Source organism: Wyeomyia smithii, chromosome 1 (assembly GCF_029784165.1).
Source record: "Wyeomyia smithii strain HCP4-BCI-WySm-NY-G18 chromosome 1, ASM2978416v1, whole genome shotgun sequence".
NCBI lineage: Eukaryota > Metazoa > Arthropoda > Insecta > Diptera > Culicidae > Wyeomyia > Wyeomyia smithii.
Genome location: NC_073694.1, coordinates 23,764,040 through 23,785,599, shown reverse-complemented (window position 1 = coordinate 23,785,599; position 21,560 = coordinate 23,764,040). Strand labels below are relative to the sequence as shown.

Below are 21,560 nucleotides of genomic sequence, written 5' to 3'. Positions count from 1 at the left end.
AATTTAAATTCAAATTTTAATAAAAGAAAGGTTACATTATAGGCAATCATTTCCACATAGAACTGTTCCAATTTTAAAATTGAATAAAAATCATTCGTAGTTCGGTAAACATTCATTTGAGATTCAAAATCCAAACACTTTATGTTTATATGTCATAACACGAGAGTTAAAAGTATTTTCCTTCTGAAAATGAGGTGTTTATTTTAGTAGAGCTATCTTACAATTAGCTTCTCCTTTATTTCAAGTTCTCACAGTTTGTCCCAGTTTCGCAGAACGAATCTGTGAAAAATCAATCTCATTTCGAGTTGGCATCCAGAAAAGCCGGACCGATAGAGCTCTCACAAACGCAACAATATAACACGTATCGTGTCGTGTTGCGGTTTTGACGAAAGACAATCAAATTTTTCTCGTGTCGGATGGAAGTAAATACCAAGAGTGCAACTGTTAGGTACGTGTTGCAAATTGCCGCTGTGCGTCTGGGTGAAAATTCTGTTTGTGTTGACGTTTACTGGTGGCAAACACGAATTTGAAATTCAAAATTTTGCTGTGATGTCAAGCTATCACCGTCTTTTTTAAGACATTACATCCATTTTAATGAAGCGTTGTGATTTAATTGAAACGGGTTCAGCATCGCTAGCAGAACATTGTCGAGTTTTGCTATGTATCACTACTGAACGTCTGTAGCGGTTTTTGACCACAGTTGCAGAAATATGCAAACAACAACAAACTAAAGTTGGGTTCGAATACGTACTTCAGTCTACTACTTCAACCTTTTTGAATTATTAATTTAAATTTTTTGTTTTTCTCCTGTTCATATTTTAAACAGGGTAGGTAAGCCAGTTATGGCAAGTGCACCAGTTATGGCTATATCGCATAAGCGCAATGGTACCAGTTATGGCAATACTCCATTTAAACTCCATAGGCCATAACTGGTTCATGCCATAACTGGTACATTTTTTAGGTATTGCCATAACTGGTACTCCTCCCCTACATTTTTTTGTACACGTTCAACTCTTCCAACGGACGAACTTACTGAGGTTTGTTGGCTTTTATTTCGATAGTGTTTTGATTTCACATTCCATCTGATTTTATTTTTAGGCAATTAAATTTTTTTTTCAAGTTCATTTAATCTATTTCCATGTGTATTTTCATTAATTTCTATTCTCTTATGCTCAGCTTAACGATCATATTTAGCTATCGTTCATATTTTAAATTTATAGTTACGCACGTTCGTTTCCACCGCTGTGGTTGTTGTTTTGTTTTCTTGATTTTTTTTTATTTTTTTATGTTTATTCAGTTTCTTATCATTCGTTGTATTCCTCCTTTTATTTCTATGTATTTTTGAACAATTTTAATTTTTTTCCTCAGTTTTCTGTGTTTTTTTTCTTTTCTAATCGATGCAGATTTTGTAGTTTGAACTTCTTTTTTTGAAATATTTCGATGAACGGTTGTCTTGTCTTTCTCCAGATTTGATTAGAGCAAAATAGATTGATTTTCTATATGTAAAACAGTTTGTGTCAATTGTGCATATAATTGATGAGTAATAAGAGTTTAGTGTTCATTTTTTCGAGGTAAAAACTGATTTCTCCCGCCGGGAATGGGTTAAATTTTATTTTTATTATTCATGGTCTATTTTCATCTCTATACTATTTGTTTCATCGATCATTATTTTCATATGATGTTGCATATAGCAAAGCAAAGCCTTGGTGCTACATTCCGATTCGGAACTTGACCTTCTGTTTACTATACACAGACTTTGCAGCCAGCCAACCGTTAAGTGTACAGGACAATTGCGGGGCTAGCGCTACGATTTTACTGACACTAACAGTCTCTCCCGAGTCAGGACTAAAACCTACGACGACTGGCTTGTTAGGCCAGCATCGTACCTCGAGACCAGCTGGGTAGCATATGTTGCATATAGTCTACTATATAAAAATGGAACTCCGCAACGCAGATCTTATTTATATTAGGCGGCATCCATAGATTACGTAACGTTCATGGGGGGAAGGGGGTATTATTGAGCGTTATGATTTGTTACATAGAGGAGGGGGGGGGGAGGTAAGACCCGTGTTACGTAACGAAAAATCTCTGAAGAGACTCTCCAAAAACTAGCATTTCTATTAGGCAAATTCTTCTACAACGTTACGTAATTTGTTTGGGGGGGGGGGTATGCGTTGGCGTTACGTATGGGGGGTGGGGGTCCAAAAATTAGATATTTTGCATTACGTAATTTAAGGATGTCGCCTTATTCTCACCGTTTCTGAGATGTACAGTAATCAATATCATTTTCAATCGTTCTTAATCAAAAAGGTAAGCGGTGGCATGTGGGTTTTTTTTTTTCACATTAAAATGTTTGTTGATGTTCGGGTGAGACATTTAAGGAAAACAAAATCTAATTACTCAAAATTGAGATGTTATTTACAAAACTGCGTAAAACATGCAAAATCATGACTTATTATGATCAATTTGCCTTTAAATCAACATTCAGAGCGATAACATGTGACTGATTTTACATTAAAAAGTTCGTTGGTGTTCAGTGAAGATATTTGAGGAAAAATGATAGGTATCTGATCACTAAAAATTAAGATATTATCCCCAAAACTACGTGAAACATACAAAATTTTGTCTTTTTTTAATTTGCTTATAAATCCAAAATTGGAAGCGAATTTGAGGGAGAATAATATGTATCATGAATCAAAACCACATCAAATATGCAAAACCGTTGCAATGGAATATTAAAAATGGGCTTTATATTAGAATCTTATGATTCCCAGCATTACCGGCAACGTTTAACTAGTTTGATATAAAACGCCTTTTCGTAATTTTGTGTTTACTGTTCCACTTTTTAATGATTCTAATTTGTATTCAGTAATAAATAGATTATGTTTTTAATATTTTCTAAAGTTTTCGTAGAATATTTACAACTCTTGATTTTAATTCTGTACTCGCTCTATATTGGAGAATTACTCTTGCACTGGATTTTTTTTTCAATAATTATTTTTAGCTTCAAATTCTTAAATATTGCTAAAGTTTTCTCATTCTTGCATGTTCCTTCCGCTTTTTGCGGTTGTTATATATTTGAAATGTTTCCCAATTGCTTGGAAAATATAAACAATTTTTGGCAATCGAAAAACGGAAACGATAGAAGCAATTTATGTCTGTTCACTATGGGAAATATATTACAAAAACTTTTAGTTATGATCGCTGCATAAAAGCCAAAAAAGTGCCTGATAGATTACAGCACTGATGTTAGACAAATTGCAAGCAAGTTTCAATTAAAGCAAACCCTCGCTTGTACTAAAGCTGTGATGCTCTCTATTTTATTACTCTCTTGCTCTCATGCCAGTCAGTCGCAAAATGTAAACAGAAAGAGCAACGAGGTTTCAGTGCACCTCCCTTATAAAACCATCGTCGTCAGCAAAACGCGAAACATAACCGTGCAGTAATCAATTGAAACAAGCTCCAATGATGACGTCACCAACCGTTCGGTTGGAGGACCTTCCGAATCTCCAACAACTACTTGAATCCCGCTGGTCAGAATTGCACGACGGGCAACAACAAGAAAGCGTTTTTCGCTATCAGCTGATAATTGAACGAGAGCGTGTGACCGATGGGAGAGCCGGCTTTCTCCTACAGGTAAGTACAAACTTGAATGCAAGTGAAATATTTCACCCATGCGAACGCGTGTTTTAAGGAAACGTTTCCTCTGCCAACAGCTTAATCGCCAACGGACGACCGAACGCCGGAAGCCGGATATTTTCTCCGGCCTGCGGCCGCTATTTGATCCCACCCGGTTTAACTTTAACAAAGTCGATTCGCGGGAAATACTGCTGGAGTTCACGATCGGCAGTACGTTGGTTTCGATTCTTATCAACAACAGTCCTTTAACCAGGAACCATGTTCTAATCGTTCCTGACCTGACGCAAAATCAGCCGCAAGTTTTGACGGCAGATAGTCTAACCGTGGCGGTTCAGTTGATGCTAAAACTAGCGGATCGTAACTATCGGATTCTCTACAATAGTCCGGGAGCCTTGGCGTCGGTGAATCATCTGCACTTGCATTTACTGCACATCAGCCACAAGTTATACGTTGAGGATGCGGTAAGTTTTTAGGATTTATCTTTTCAACAAAATAATAATATTTGACACTTGCACAGTGCCTGACCGAGCTCCAAAACGGCCTCTACCGGTTGGATAACCAACCGGCTAAGGCCTATTGTTTCGTACTGGACCCACTCTCATCTACTGCGACGGAATTTGCCAACCGCGTGCACCAGCTGATACGCATTCTCATCTCGAACAATCTGGCGCACAACTTCTTCCTAACATGGAACCACAACCGGTCCAATCTGTGTGCCTTCGTCTATCCCCGGCTGGTGGCATGCGAAAACAAACAGATAGCACCGTTCAATGTGGCCGCCTGTGAGCTGAGCGGATTCGTCCCGCTCGGGCTGGAGTCCGATTACGAGCGTTTGGACGAGCAACAGTTGGAAGCGTACTTCCAGCAGGCTCAGGGTGAGCATCTGTACGCTACCGTGGATGGGCTGGTAGCGAGAGGAAGATGAGCAGGGATTAACGATTTTATCGAGCGCGAAGCCACAGGCAGGACGAAAGAAAAAAAAACCTGGTACACGAATGGGGGTTGATGAATAAATTATTATTGGTGTAGGGCTTGATAAATGGATTTTCACGTTCCATTGGCCGACCGATCCCTCTCCGGGCTCTGATAGAGAGACTATTGAATAGCTGTAATCCGAATTTTTATGTTTGCCATTTAATGCCGGTGCTGATGAATTGTAACCGTTAGAATGCGATTAAATGATATACGAAATTTATTAGTTATTATTTATTCGACTTTCCTTTTCATGCCACATTTGCCGTTTTTGTTTAGATGCTCTGCAGAACACTTATTTATAGAATGAATGAAACGGTTGAAGGCCATGCCATCAAATAAATCCAGCCAACTCCGGGCTCAACTTGGGAAACGAAATCTGAGACACGGAACTCGTGTTTTCCAGAAAAGCCACTTACTGCGTCTCAGAGCTCAGTTAGAACTGAAAATTATGGCCTTTCCCCATGGATTGCAAGCAGAGCGATACAAAAACAGACAAATTACTCCTACCATGACCCGGGCAGTTTGTTATCCGGCAGAGACAGGCAAGTTGTAGTTGTGCCGAAGACAAGAAAAGCTCCTTTCTCATTCTGGCGCAGGCCAACCATTTTCGTGCCGTAATGACAACGATCCATTTCCTGTGTAGTGTCGATTGTAGTGAAACTTGGCACTTCCGAAACAAACACGATTATCGCCGCTTGCTCAAAGCTTACACTCCAACGAACTAAATTCCCCGTTTTTCGTAAAAGGACGTGTGCACTAAACAATCCAACGCCCGGAAGTTTCCGTTCGCCCCCTTTGGCTATTGTTGTTTCGCTTGTTCGAACATCAAAAATTCAAACGATTAACGCTATAAATTTTCCCATTTGACACATTCGATTTTTCCGCTGGTTCCGTTGGCTGGTGGCACCATCTGGTGGCCAAGCAGTAAAACGCAATGTTGATGGTTTTTGTTGGTCATAAAAAACGTGCCGAACTTCCCCCATCCGGTTATCGATGGCCAGTCGCACGGTCGGTTTGCATCGACGATGATTTACGGGGAAGAGAGAGGGCGAAAAAATCAAAAACAGCAAACGCCATCGAAATAATGCCCCTGGATTACCAGATGGCCAGATAACGGATGTTCAGGGGGTGAAATTGCTTTTTATGTAAATAATAATATCGGCTGGAACGAGCGTTCCGATTTCGTTTCATCTTTTTTTTTGTTCTGCAATATTGATGAAACAAAAAACCGGGAGGAGGGTTCAGTTAAACCAACTGAATTAAAATATTAACGCCATGACAGGGATTGATTGTGGAGTCTTCATTACCGTTCAAATTAATTAAACAAACAGCCTTTGACAAGTTGTTGAAAAAATTAATTTACCAATTAATTTTTTTCTCTTTCGAGTGTATGGTTAAAACAGTACTGATTATTAAAAAGTACTCAAAAGTTCCACCCTCTTCAACTCCATTTAGAAATTAATCTGTCGAAACAACATCCTGAAACAAACGGCTCGATTGTATGAAGCTGTCAATCTTTCTCCGAAAGGTTATCTCTTCCAATTCAGAGTCCTATCTACCTACATTTTCTGCTGCTAGGCTTTCTCTTGCGCCCTCTTCACATTCCTAAAGACACGAGGTGTGGAAAACTCGAACAAAAAGTACCGACTTTTATAATTTTGAATTGCTCTGTGCATTGAAACTTGTTTTTATTTCTTCGCCCTCTCGTGTTCTATTCGTCCTCGAGGAAGAAAAACCTGTAGGGGACAGAGGGGGGACAGATTACCAGTATCCTCCGGTCGTTATCGTCCTGGCATGGCATGTGAGCGTACAGCCTTGAAAGAATGGGCTATGGGGGGAGAACCTTGTCCCAACAAACATACATACTCCCAACGTGACTCAGTCGTACTGAAAGACAGCCGACGACGGCTGAACTAAAGAAGCTGTGCGTCGTCGTGCTACATTTCTTTCAAAAGGCCATCTGCGGGCATTGCATTGCGGTCCTCGTATGATTATGGCAGCCGGCTGGGAAAGAACCTGTGCCTAGCCTAGGGGAGTGTTTAGACTGCTGATGGACCTGAACATGCTATCAGGGTCGGATCAGGGGCGATTCTTTTGACTTTGTCGAATGATGTTGAATGCTTCTTCAATATCAAGAAAAGTAACTAAAACGATTTCTCGACTTTTTCTACTAGATTATTGTAGATGTATTTGAATGGTAAGCGAATTAGTTTTTGCTCAATGAGCTTGTCGATTTAAAAAAGATGGTCACATCAAAGAAGAGACTGGGTCATTTCTGTCCTTTTTGACAGTTTTGTTAAAATCTCCTTTCGTCCAACCCTGCAAGCACAGGCAGACCAAGCTAGCGACAAAAACCGGCCGAGGCCGGTTAATGTTATGTGACATAAGTTGTCCAATTTAAAACTACCATTTGTTTCCATCCGAAAAACAGAGCTTTCGAACGTCCCCGGGAGGACGTTCCGTTTCTCTTTCTTATGAAGCGACTGGAGCTAGCAATGAAATATCGGAGAATAATGCGCCAGGCTAAGACTGCCGCCACTGGTTTGGTTGCTGCGAAAGACCAGCACACAAACCGAGTAGGGGTAAACAGGGTAAGACCGCCCTGCGGGGTAAGACCGCCCACCGTAGTTTTACTACTAAGTTCTATAATAATTGAAAAATTTCTTTAGCGTGTCTATTACAGTATAATTACATATCATTTTGCACCCTTTTCTGCTTTGATAGTGCGCGAACGGTCACAGAAATAATCAAAAACAACATTTCAGCTGGCAACCGGTTAATGCGCTAGTGTTTTGCGGTAACGGAACTTAAGGCTTTTCTGTCTAAAAATCTATTGTTTTGTTTGTGAATATACGTTTAATCGGTTGCCTGAACCTGTCTCTTATCGAAAATATCGAAAGCCATGAGGAATCTTGTAAGTTTGACTACTTTTTCGGTGAAATATGAAAATGTTCCGCTGGGGGTAAGGCCGCCCACTATACATGGGGTAAAACCGCCACGAGTACAACTGCTTGTTATTTTACTTCAAAACCCAAATGCCTCGACACTACAAAGGGAGTATATGCAGGATCAGTAAAGCAATTTCAAGCCACATAAGACAACGATGTTAATCGACCATTTTCGATTTGGTTGAAGTTTCCCAGTAATATTTTTTTAGCAACACTAATTTTTGAAAAAAGTAAACTTGTGTAAAGATGGTATTTATGAACAAAAAAAAAATTTAGAGCCAGAACGGTTTGTTTGATCGGTATGACGTTTCCGGCAGAGTTGAAAATAGTAGTTAATAGTAATTTTGTCCTTCCGAAAAAAGTATACACTGTCAAAAAATTTTAAAGGAAAGTTAAACAAATAGATTTAAATTTTTTTTCAAAATAATCATGTCTTTGCCTGCAAAATCTACAAAAGGTTAGCTCAACTTTGATGGTTGTTGGATCATGAGAGTAATAAAAATTTGAATAGCTGAAATTTTGTAGAAAAAAATTTTTTTTGGTCGGTTCGTTTGACTAGTATAGAATCGTTGGTTAAGTTTCAAATAGTAATTTTGTTCTTTAAAAAAAATAAAAAAAAATAATGATTATTATTATTACTTTATAATACATAATAAGTCTTCGAAAAAATCATACAAACAGGTTTAATTAGTATTTATTTTAAGAAGGTATATTATAAATTGAATATTTTGAAAAACCCCAATTCTGAAAAATCTGATTAGTTTGAAAACCTCAAAAAGTTATTTAAACATTTATTCGAACTTGAGTAGTTAAAAGACAAAAAAAGTTAAAACTAAGAAAAAAAATTTTTCACAGTGTATAGTCAAAAAAAGAACACCATCTGCAACTTTGCCAAAGACACCCTATCGATAAAACCAACCGTTTTGGCCCTTAAAATATTTGTTATCTCAAACAGATGGTGGGCGATCTTACCCCGCTGGTGGGCGGGTTTACCCCGCATGAAAAAGATCTGCAAATTTTCAATGAGTTTTTAAAATCGAAAAAAAAACTGGAAAATAAACAAAAATATTTCAGTTCTCATTTTTTAGATGCAGGTATTGAATAGAAGAGCCTCTTAGCGAAGAAAAAATGAAATTGCAGCCGCAACTTTTTTTCTATAAACAGAAATGCTTAAGGTGGCGGTCTTACCCCGCTTACCCCTACGAGTATAGTACAAAAGATGGATTTCCACCCATCATCCGGGACACGGGAAGAAGACAAACGGCCTTCTCTGGATGTGGAATTCTAAGGCTATTCGTTTGCTTCAACACTGCTGTGCTTCATTCCGTGATAGGCTTCAAATTCCGACAGAGAATTACTCTTCGTAAGCTACAATTTTGAAATTGAGCTTTCGACTGAGTCGAAATTTTGTTGATTTCAAACCTAATTCAATTCTGAATGGCTGAACAAAAAAAACTGAAAAAGCTGAAAACATAATGTTTCTATTAAATCCCACTGTTTTCTGGTTCGTTACCTCCGGGGATTGTTTCGTTCGTGTCCTGGTTTGTGGGTAAACTTGCGCTCAGCTTGTTAGTTGCCGCCGGTAACAGCCACAAAAGCTCTCGTGAGGTCGAGTAAAATAGAATGGAGAAAAAAAAATTCAACTCTTTTCCGTTTCGTTGTAGCCCGTTTGTGTGGTTACCAGCCCTGGTCTGGGTTGGACTGCTAGCTAATCTTGCCGCTGCAGTGTCCGGAAGAGAGGTGGGGGAAATGCATACGATAGCGGTTCTGGTGGCAAACCACTTCTAAGCTGTGCTTAATCGTTTAATTTTTTTTGTATGAACCGGTAATTGGCGGTACCACCGTTATTCGCTAGCTAATGACCAAATTTTCCTGTAGACCTTTTTTTCGTCTAATTTAATCGTACACTTAGGTTGAATTATAAAAAACCGCTTTGAGATAATAAGTAATAACAAATTTACTACACACGGTGGATAGGCACGAGAAAAAAAAAACAGAATTATGTGAACGCAACGTTTTTAAGCATATTCCGGGTTTGGATTGCTTGTATTGCTTCAGACTGAGTTGAGCGAAAACAAACTTAAAATGGCGACCGTGATGAAGCTAAAAGCTAGAATGTGTTCAAATAGTTTTCCAACTATTTTTGTTCCAATTTGGCATTATATTTTTAACCTGATAATAATTTTAAGTCTTTTTCAGGTATTCAGGTTTGTTTATTGATTGGAAGCGAATTTTGACCATATTTTTTCCTTTTCTTCTTATTTTGGCTTTTGAATCATTATCGTTCTAATTTTATTGTTTTCTTTGGTTACCAAAATTTTTTAAATAAGGTATCAGCTCTATTTTCGTCCGGGGAGTAGAACTGCTATTTTGTAGGAAGATGCTCAGTAACATGAAGAACCATCATGCAAGACAACAACGCTCTAGAGAACAGCATTCACCTCCCCCCTTCACCCCTTATGATGATATATCAAACCTAACACGATAATAAGAGTCGATACGCTATTTAACAAAAAAATTATTTTAGGAACCACAAAAAAAGAACAAAACATGGAGCGATAATGATTTAAAAACCAAAAAAAGAAAAAGATAAAAAGTATGGCAAAACGGCGAAAGTGGAATAAGATAAAAAAGCTGCGAGTATAAATTGCTGTAAAAAATTGAACAGACTGACAAAAAGAAGTAATAAAATTAAAACCTGTATAACTTTAAAAAGATAGCCTTATTTTTATATGCATAAAGGGATAATCATGCGTCAAATTGACTCCCGACATTTGAATAATTGAAAATGCAAATTTTTCTTCTTAAATTATCAGTTAATAGTCATTATGGTGTTAAGAACAAACGAGAAAAGACCAACGCACTGTCAGCAAAAACACGGGCAATATTGCTGAAAACGGGGAGTCAAAATGACGCAGACTATCATGACAAAGACAACACAAAAATCAAAACATAAATGATAGTGAAGGTGAAAAAAAAAACACTAATTGGGAACAGAAAAAAGAAAAAAAAGTGAAGTGAAATTAAATAAACATCAAACAAATTGATCAAAAGATAACAGAAACAGCAAAACGTGAAAAATTTCATCAAACAGCGATCTAACAAAAGTAAGATTAAAAAAATGGCAAAATGTTACTATATTTTACATCAAAAATCAGATCGATGAAAATATAAGAAAATGTAGAACCAAACAAATAGGAGCAAGAGAAACGAGAGTAAAATGCGTATAGCATATCATATTTGAGAGATTAGAATGGGAAAAGAATAGAAAAACTGGGCAAAAGAGTGGAAACAGTGTGAGTGCAAAGGCGTCATCCACAAATTATGTTAGTTTTTTTTTTTTTTAATTTTAGGCTAAAATTTTCCATCAAATCACATCAAATTTTATGTATGATTTTCTGAGGTTAAAAATATGTGGACCACTATATGGCGACCGTGATGAAACTAGAAGGTGTTCTTGAGGCATTCAGGGTTGTTTAGAATTTGAACAGAGTTTTGGGATTATCTATATTTTTCCGTTATATTCTGTTTGTCGCATTTTTGGTTATTTTAGACATTTTTTATTTATAGCTTTTCGATTTAGTGACGTTTTTCAACAAATTTAAACATTATTGCGAATCTGCAATTCATGAACCTATAGTTTTTAAAAGCAATTTTAACTATCTTTGGCCAAATATGAGAAGTTTTTGGCTTTTTAAATCGTCTTTCGTGGCCTAAGTGGGAACCCTTTCCAGTCACTAAAAGGGTTTTTTTTTAATTCCCACTTTTGCCATTTTTCGTATTTCATTTTCATTCATTTCTATTTTATTCGGCTGCCAACAATATTTAATTAACAGCATATTTTCTGGGTTTCAGAAATCAATTCGTGAAAAATATACGTAAATGGACATTATGTTCCTCACGAACAAAAGTTATTTCAACTAGTTTATCAAGTTGAAGTTTTTTTTTCAATGAAAATGCAAAACTTTTAATATTTCCAAACATGAATTTCGTTTCCAAAACAATTGTTTAGAATGGCACAATTTTTTGTCATAATAACAAAATATGATTTTTTTTATTATAACGTATAAAGTTGTTTTCATAGTTCGACTCGGGAAATTTTACTGTTTTGACAAAAACCTAAAACCAAAACAGAGAAGCTAGAAAGTAATGGTGGTACGCAACAAGTTGACAAACACAGGAAAAGCATGAACAGTAACAGTAAAAATAGTTAAAGTTTGAGTAAAAGAAATGAAAAACTACCACCAGAACAGAAAAACTGATAAACACAATGAACAATACAAAGCAAAAATCAAACAAAATAATATGTCGATTGAAACATAAATGTATAAACATAAGTAACCGCAGAAGAACAATAAACCACGGAACGATAGTATAACAAAACACAAAATGAAAAGGAAGAAAAAAGCAGGCTATGGAACAATAAGGCAAACGTCAAAAGTGGTATAAAATGAAAAAGCTACAAACATAAAATGCAGTGAAAAAACGGAAAATATTGGCTACAAAAAAAATTTTGGAATATAGAGTACATGACAATGAATAAGAAAATGGTCTCAACTTCGAAAGTAAGTAAAGAAGAGGAAAAAATTGAAAAAAGAAAATGTAAAACAACAAAATACAATAACTAACAGAAAACATTAACAAAAACTACATTATAGAAAACACAAAATGTTAGTATATTCTGAAAATATATCAACTAAATGAAAAAATATAGTGAAAATCTGACATCAGAAACAATTCAAATGACACGTAGTACGAACCAATAAGACAAAGTGGAGTTTGTGCAATAGTACAAATGCAAAATGAACGCAGCAAAATAAGCCAAAAAGTAAGTGCAGAGGGTAACAGCAGCAGAAGATCATAATAACACAACTAAAGGCAAAAGTCGACAAAAAATATTGCAGAAGTTAGAGGTAAAGTAAGACAAAGGACTATAAATGAAACAAACAAAAATAGATAAAGAAAAACAGTATTCGAGGAGTCCGAAAAGGTACTGAAAATACTGAATGAGAAAGAACAAAACAGAGATGCGGAAAACATGTCAAAAACGTTTGAATAGACAAAATTGATAAAAAAGAAGAAAAAAAGTTAAAATAAAAAATTCAAAATCGGAACATAATCAAACACTACAACAAACTTAGAAAATTACAAAATGTGAAACATCAGAGTAGCTAAAACCGAGATGGAAAGGGGCAATATTGCAAATGTAAAATGGCAACAAGGCAAATTAACAAATCGAAGGCATTTCTCAAAAGATTTTGAAGCAGAAACAAAGACTTCAGAGCATTAAGACAACTTAATGAATCAACATCAACTAGAAATAAAGTGAGGACAGAGAGCTGCGACAGAAGAACAAATAATAAAGAAAAAAACTTCACATATATAATCGAAGCGAAAAAAAATAAACAAGGTTTAAAAAGGAAAATTTAAGAAGAGCCAAAACAAAATAGAGACCAGATGTCGAGAAAATGAAAAAGAAAGTAACAGATTGGAAATAATAATGTAAAAATATGAAAGAGCAGAATTATTAATTTTAAATGAAAGAAAATATACCAAACTACATTGAAGAAAAGCATGAAAAAACAGTATAAAAATCTATCAAAAGAAAAAAGCTGTGAAATTACCAAAGAAGAAAGTGTCCAACGGGCAAGCCATATAATAAATAAAAATAATAGAAAAAAATTAAAATTATGACAAATAGAAAAAAAATGAAGCGAAAGTAGCATGGAATAACAAAATCAGTTTCAAATAAAAATTAGAGTAACTGACGAATTGCCAAATGAACAAAACAACAAACAAATGGTAATGGTAACAATTAATTACCAAAAAAAAAGATACAAAAAAAATATAAACAATCTTCTATATAAACGCAAAAGGAAAAATCAAAACTGATAGAAGCACGGAACTAAAAAAGCGAGAATATATGGAAACAAAAAGACTCAAAAAAAAGTAGCGAACTGAATTTCTATTTTTAACAACGGCTTTTACCGTTAACACGCAGGTTCATTAAGCAGACAGTATGGGCAGTAGGGAGTGCGAAAAATAAGCGGACTGGAAATATGATACAGATTTGGAACCAACGGGATGCGATATATTTTTCCAAATCTGTATCATATTTCCAGTCCGCTTATTTTTCGCACTCCTTACTGCTCATACTGTCTGCTCAAAAAAAAAAGCTTAAAATAAAATGCGAAAATCCAAAAACTAAAAATAGTCATAATTTAACTGATGAAAAGAATATCACATGAAGCATCAAATCTAGATAAACATTCAAAAGGGTCCTATCTGCTTTCATCGTTTTTCCGGATCGTCTTTTCATTTTGGTAATGGTTGAGCTTTAGAAACTCTCCCAAGCGTGGTTTTCGTTCAGAAGGCTAGAGTGATCCCTCCTCTATAAACGAGTGCAAATAATGTGTCTTAAAAGGTGTTAAATAAATAAGTTGTGGTGATTGAATGAAAGTGATCGAGCAATCAATCAATCAATCGATCAAAGCAGATAGGACCTATTGAAATGATACTCTAGAAATATCTAAATGAAGTTAACCCAGAACCAGTGCAGAACCGCACAGTGGGACCAAACTGAATAAAGACGGACAAAAGTCTTTTTCGACGTTTTATCATATAGGTGTCTTCAGAGTAGTTTTCTTATATGCGATTTTGAATATTTCAAGATATTCGTTGAAAATGTTACTAAGGGGGTATTCAGTCACAATAAAAGCAACAGCATCTAGTTGCTTGATATCAAATTTAGGTCTTCGGCAAAGTTGTAGAACTATAAAATTTCCGAATTTTTGTCGAAGACACTAAGTGTCTATATTGTAAAACCATTGAGATATAGTTAAATTTCTGTCAACACCCCCTTAGAATCAATTTATGGAGTTTCTTTATTTTGAATCGCATTTAATAGAGCTTTAATTGAGCCTAAATTTTATTCATTTTTTAATTAATATATCTCAATGAATGGCACTTTGTGGCAGCCAAAATTAGCATCTTTTAATCAGTCGATGTATACACTAGAAGTGTACGAAAAATCATGACCGGGTATGATCGGGTATTATGGTTTTCCCAGCACTCTTTTCGATCATACCAATCACATTTTTGATGACCTTGTATACGGATTACACACTAACTCGACTAGATGTTGGCAGCAACCTTTCAGAATTTATTGTAACTTTGTAAGTATGGAAGCCTTCCTAAGCAAAGCAACTTCGCAAACTGTTTTTGCCGACATCTGGTCGAGTTAGTGGTAAATCCGTAAACAAAGTCGTCAGAAATGTGATTGGTATGATCGAAGAGATTGCTGGGAAAACCATAATACCCGATCATACCCGGTCATGATTTTTCGTACACTTCTAGTGTATACAACAACTGATTGAAAGATGCTAATTTGGGCTGCCACAAAGTGCCACTCATTGGGATATATTAATTAAAAAAAGAATAAAATTTAGGCTCAAAACTAATTTTCTGAGCAGCCAAAAGCGACTTCAGTGTATACCAATAAAGAAGAAGAGAAACTAGCAAAAGTAAGTCAAGCGACTGAAAATAAACAAACACTGAACTGAGAAATCAACAGTAAGTAGGCATAGAGGCACCAAAATAAAACAAGAAATAATTCAACTAAATGAGAAAGAACAAAACGGGGAAACGGAAAAATGACCAAAAATGTTGAACAGCAACAGAAAACAGATACAATCACGAATTATAATAACACAAAAATATAGTGAAAATAGATAGAGATAGACATAGTAACAGAATAAAAAAAGCAATGCGAGAGAAAATAATTGAAGTTGATAAACTGCAGAAGCCAAACAAATGAAACACTAGAACATGAAAAAAATTGTAAATGCAGTAAACGACAAAATTGAAAAAAAAATCCGAAAATGCTTTCTATGTGACAAAGGTAAATCTATGAACTCTTGAGAAAACTTTTCTAGAAACACATTCGTATTCCAGAAACGCAGTTTTTTTTTTTCAATTTAATTTGAGCTGAATATTAAAATTGGAGGAAAAAAGATTTCTGAAAACATGCAAAAATGTAAAAAACTCCCTGTTTTATGAATTGAAAAAGTAAAAAAAATATGAAAAAAGTATTAACATGGAAATAAAATAAGGTTTAGAGGATAAAAAGCAAAGAAAAAAAGATAACAAATTGAATAGTAGAAACGCAAAATAATAAAATATAAATATTCAAAAATAAGCTTAAATGTATTGGGGAAAAGTAATTTAAAAAGCAACAGAAAAGAGCATGAAGGTGAGAATAAAAACGACACTAAGCTAAAATTGACAAAAAAAGAAATAGAAAATCAGACATAGAAAATCCAAAATGGCAGAGGTATTGAAATAGAAAAATAAAAAAGCTCAATTTAAAGAGAGAAAGTATTTGGAAGAAAACATTCAAAAAACGACTACAACGACAGAAAAGTAGACAGGAAAGTTAGGAAGTAAACCAAAAAATTCTGTTTTGAAAGATACGGCACAAATAAGCTAAGAAAAATGGAAATTGGGCACATGTTTGCAAAACTGCGTTAAAAAGTGAAGAGAAAAAACTGGCCAACGTACCAATGAAACACAACCAGAAGAGACGAAATAAACGGCAGGCAAAATAAGTCAAAAAACGTAGACTTAGACAAAACAGTGAAAAAGCAAAAGCAAATAGAGTGTGACTTTAAAAAAAAAATACTCCTGAAGTAGTTCTGGAAATTTCAAATATGCAATAGAATTCAAAAAATAAAAATAAGAACGAAATGAGGTACAAACATCAATTGAATTAGCAAAATGATCAAATGAGTTCAAACTAGAAAAGAAATAGCAACCACAAAAAAAACAAAGGGTCAAGAGGAAACAGTAATTGTGAAAAAAGCATCGGAATGAAAAAGTGGTCGAAAGAATGCAAAATAAAATATTGAAAAGAGCTATAATATTTGAATATATTTGAAAAATCAAAATGAATGAAAACATTAGCAAAATAAAAAAGAAAATAGAGGAAAAAATAGCATACATGTGAAGACTAATGAAAGAAATAGATACAGACTGAAGACAAAACAAAAATGGTGGAAAAACAATAGGTAAACAATATTATTAAAAGAGCTGAAGTAAAGAAAATAGTCGAAAATAAAATAAAATAAACAAAGCAATAAAGTAAACAGTTTTTAAAGAGAAACTTGCTCAACAAGACAAAAATATTACAAGAATAACAGAAATGGTTGAGGACTGAAATAAAATCTGGCAAAAGACAGCAAATATACGAATAGGGAAAAGAAAGCTGACATCTCAAAGCCCATTGAAAGGCAACTTTTGATAATATTAGTTTTTATGTAGAATCAAGGGGGGGTCAATGGGGGGGAGTTGAATTTTTTTACCCCTTAAATGCCCGATAGGGTACCTTCTGCTTTCCCTATCCAACAATATCCATTCCGACGCTTTTGGAACATTTTATTAGAATATACCCCCAGTCTTCAATATCAAGCTAAGCATTCAGTTTAGTCTTGTGTGTGTCGCTGATGCACCCAAAGATGTCTATGGTGAAAAGATTCTATTATTTCAAAATAAATATTGCCCAAGAACTCAGCCTGGAAATAATAAAAATAATATAGCTTTTCAACCATTGCTATGAATTTTGGTGTCCGTTCTTACCCTGTTTTCAGTTACTCGAATGAAATTTTCCGGTAAGCAAACGTGGAAGCGACAAACCCGATTAGCAGTAACTCTGTGGCCAGTGTTATTTTTCAACACAAAATCTAATAATTTTCCAACGAGTTTTCCTTTCTCACCAATTCTTACTACAGAAAACCATAGTTTTGAACTTTCAGTGGCACCGATTGAGAGGGGAAACCCATTATTTTCACACCTTGCGAAGTGACGGTTCACTTCAAAGCAGATCACAGCCAACCACTTTTATTGACACATATTGCAGAGTAGAATGTAAACAAGCAACAATACCGGAGTCGCGACAACAACAATCGAATCAATCCTTGCATTTGGTGTAATCGTCCACTCGGTGGCGCTGTTGCTAGTTCAGTTCTTTGTGGTCGATTATAAAATCACCTCAAGTGGTGGATTGCGCCACTTTCCCCCTTCAGTGTCCTTTTCCCCCGAGTGGCACATAGAAAGAGCAGTTTCGCAGCCACTCGAGTGAAAATGATCAAGTGCTAAACCGTGCACCGAATGACTCTTTTTTTATGGCACCCGCACTAGCAGCAAAAGTGCAATAAAACTTATCGAGGGGTTCACATACTTTTTATTCTGGTGCGTTGGTGCAATGCTTTGCAGTGTGGATTTTCATGGCTCTCACCCCTCAAGTGAATGACCACAACCGAACCCGACTGCAGGAAGACTGGACTGCGGTCAAAAAGTTATCCTAGCTTTGCCTGGGTCATTAGAAAATAACAATAGAACAGTTGGTTTCAGCCTGTTAAATTCGGAATAGACATGCCGGAATTGAGGCCACATTAAACACATTCAACCAGTCCACTTTAATGCTAATCTGAGCTCATCAGAGTCAAAGTATGATAACTTATTTACAAACACACATTCAGGAAAATACAGACAAAGAGACACGCGCGATCCCTAGCTTAGCGTACGAGTGCTGTAAGTAGGATGTCGAGAGCGCGTTCTAGTTTTCCAACGTTTAATGACTCTCCCTAAGAACGGAGAGGGAAGCCTGAAGTGGTCCCACTTGGACAAGTGTGCAAGCTAACAAACCGGAAGCACCCAGCAGAAGGAGGAGCAGGCAAAAAGGTCCCACAGGGGCCAAATTGTACACAAACATACTTTGTATGTTGGAGTTTCGCGTAAAAATCCTCCAGCTTGTTACATGTTTATTTACATTTTATTTCCTGCTACACCTCCCCCCTGAAGGGCCTAAAACAGAGCTTTGTTTTTGCTTAACAACTGCAACAATTTAGGGGTCCGCCCAGTAAGAAAAGGGAGAAGCCCAGAGAAACCAATAAACCAGTTTAAATGAAAAGCGACAAACCGTAACGATAACTTTAATTTACAAAATGTCAACCCGAACCAAACCACCGGAGATAATCGTTCCGGGGGGTTTCACCTCTAAAACAGGTCAATTTTCGGCCGGATTTATTGCCACCGGGTGCGCTGATTGTGGTCCCCATTTTTTTTTCTTGTTTTTGTTTTCCTTTCTGCCGGTCAGCCTGTCACCAGGTTTAGGAAGGGTCAAGTCCGCGGCGGGTACGCATTAATCATAAACCCGGGCAGTGTCGCAAATTGAATCGTTCTCAGTGATTTTTTGTGTTTTTTTTTCTTTTGTTGGGCTTTTAAGAAGCTTGTTAACCCCGCTCCCTGGATTATTCAATCTTGGAGATAAGTTAAGCAAATAATCAGGAAAAGAATAGAAAGAAAAAAGTAAATACTCACATCCAACAGAAGCATCAGACTGGCCCGCTTGTAGAGATTTGCTTCGCACATCGCCAGTATGACGTGGTCCAGTGCCATCAAACCGTCTTCGTCCTCGTCGTTGCCGTTATTTTCCTTGCCACTTCCTGTCAGTAGCAGCAGCTGCTGCTGATGCTGATGCTGGTGATGCTGGTGATGCCCATTCATCATCATGCCATGCCGCCGATAGTTGACCGAAAAGGATGAGACGGTTTTTTGCAGCGTTACACCGAGCGAGTAGATCCACATCTGTTGGTGTTATTGATGTTGTTGTTGTTGTTCGTTATCCGTCCACCCGAGGGCATCGTCATCCGCGTCGTCCGTTGAAGGGGTGGAAATTTGCATGAACCGAACCGACAGCAGGCAGAAGCGAGAAGAAGAAAAAAAACGGGAAACAGAACAGAACCACTTGAGTTAAACGGAAAATTTAATCAAATTGGCTGTTGATTTATTACTGGCACGGTACTCTGCTGCAAAGTGCGCTTCGTTACTGGCTGATTATGGGAAAGAAAGTTTACTCGGTGGAGAAAAAAACTTAATAATTACTTGCGAGAGCAGTTCGACAGTGAATAAATCGCGTGCCGTTCATTCTTCCACTCGACAGGACAGACAGACGTCAAGCGGCAAGCGTAACGTTGTTAGTGTCAATTTAGTCCTTTCTCGGTTGATGCGTGAGTCCCGATAATACCCATAAGTTCACCCCAAGGTAGGACAAAAAAGCAGAATAAGTCCTTCATTGTCTGTCTGTCTGTCTGTCGATTTGCATTGGTTATAGAGAGGTCCGATTCGATCGAATTCATTATTGGACTGCTCACCGGCAGTCGGACTGGGAGCTTGAGGAGGCCTGAGTGTGTCATTCAGTATGGATTGATACTTTTGTCGTTGTGGATGCATTGAGTTGTGCATTTACCTGTTAGAGGCATTTTGATTTGCATCCAATCATGGTGAAAGCTGTACGGTAAAAAACTAGGATTCGTCATGATGATTATCATTTTCACTTCTATCGACGCTGTTCTTTAGTTTATGCTTGTCTGTTGCCAGAGCGATCACAAAGAGACAGTCGATTCGTAATGTTTTTTTTTTGTTTTTAAATTCAGTCAAGGAAGCAGTCTTAAACCGTTACTCTGTTCACTCTATAATATAATTAATAAAGTAAAGCCATTGGATTGCAACCAGACACCATTTCGAGACTTAATAAATTTAAATAGAATCTCCAATTTATATATGATATGATATTTTTAAAGTTTCTTTTTTCAGTTTTAACGTGATTTTAGACATTTGGATTGGAACTGTTAAATTTTTACATTTTCGATAATTTTTTGCTTGATTTAGGATCATGTATAAAAGTTAGCATGCACAAATTTAGTCCTCATTGTCTACCCGATCACTGTTGCAAGAAAATGATTTACTGCGCTAGTTTTGGATATCCCGTCTGTGTGGGAAGCACCGTCAAACAACCCTGTCGCCAGCTTTATGAAAACTCAAACCAACCGGAGAACGACCACATATTTTCAATGGAAGTAGTAAAAATGAGTTTCCCATAGCTCAGTACTACAGTATACATGAGTTTGTTATCAAGAAACGGGGTGCTTTTTGCTGTAAGGGTCATTACTCAATGCTTAAAAAAAAACGGGTATACAAATTAGGGTTGTAAATTATGATTTAGATTTCCACGAAAACATAAAACTTCTCGTTCTCATTAAAAAATTTCATAAAAGATCTTATTTATAAGCGCTGTCACTTCAGAAAACCCTTTCTTCGTAGCTGTACTACCAAGACAATCATTTAATTTAGTGAATTGGGTAAAATTTTCCTAGCTTAGCAAAAAAACAAACTCAAAGAGACTATCTGAAATTATATATTACTTCTTAAATTATGATTTAGAGCATTTCTAAATGTTTGGTTATTTTTCACAATAGAGGAGAGTTTGTTTTTTCTCTGTGTGTGAGAAACTAAAACACCGAGAAACAAACCGAGAAAACTTTACCGATAATTTACGATACTTAAAAGAACCTGTTTTGATCTAAATAAAATTTCCAGCAAATAACTGTTGATCATTCACCGGGAGTATTTTTTCCTTGATGAATAAAGATTGTCTGAAAAAGTTTAAATCGCTGCTGTGTAGTCGTGTTATTCAAGCGTATTCATTTAGGCGTTCTAACATTTTTAATGAAATGTTAATGAATGAACGAGAAAATACTATAGCAATCCATACATACAAACGAATAAGAAATTTAATTTGAACCGTCCGCTTTGCCGGTCAAAAATAAATGAGAAATTCAATTCGATGGCATGTGCTCTGAAAATATTAAATAATCAATATTTATTTATTCTTCGTCTGACTTTTTAGGTCTTAATGAAGTGTGGCGGGAAAAAGCCCATTTGAGGCATTCCTTGCGAAACCCTCAAAAAACCCGCATATTTTGATTTAATCATTTACAAATCATGAACTAAGTCTAACAATGGCACATTAATACTACAAAGCCGACACTGACTAAGCTTAACTATAGTAAATCTAGACCTTAAGGCTAACACATTATAACTTTCGCTTAGGTCTTTTTTTGAAGGTAACACTTGATTCATTGAAGTCAAACAATTCAAAAA

At 36.2% G+C, this 21,560-nt stretch overlaps 2 protein-coding genes across 5 annotated transcripts in view; one reads left to right on the top strand and one right to left on the bottom strand.

Moving 5' to 3' along the window:
- Positions 1-4,830, top strand: part of LOC129717902 (GDP-D-glucose phosphorylase 1) — a 36,425-nt gene extending 31,595 nt beyond the window's left edge. For both annotated transcript variants that reach the window (XM_055668177.1, XM_055668178.1), the window contains exons 2-4: positions 3,347-3,636; positions 3,717-4,100; positions 4,157-4,830. In XM_055668177.1, the coding sequence (XP_055524152.1) occupies positions 3,466-3,636; positions 3,717-4,100; positions 4,157-4,564 (963 nt within the window). In that variant the 5' untranslated portion in view covers positions 3,347-3,465 and the 3' untranslated portion in view covers positions 4,565-4,830. The remainder of the gene's footprint in view (positions 1-3,346; positions 3,637-3,716; positions 4,101-4,156) is intronic.
- LOC129717898 (uncharacterized) overlaps positions 1-21,560 on the bottom strand; it is a 309,945-nt gene that overhangs the window by 51,717 nt on the left and 236,668 nt on the right. For all 3 annotated transcript variants that reach the window (XM_055668165.1, XM_055668166.1, XM_055668167.1), the window contains one exon: positions 18,939-19,205. In XM_055668165.1, the coding sequence (XP_055524140.1) occupies positions 18,939-19,205 (267 nt within the window). The remainder of the gene's footprint in view (positions 1-18,938; positions 19,206-21,560) is intronic.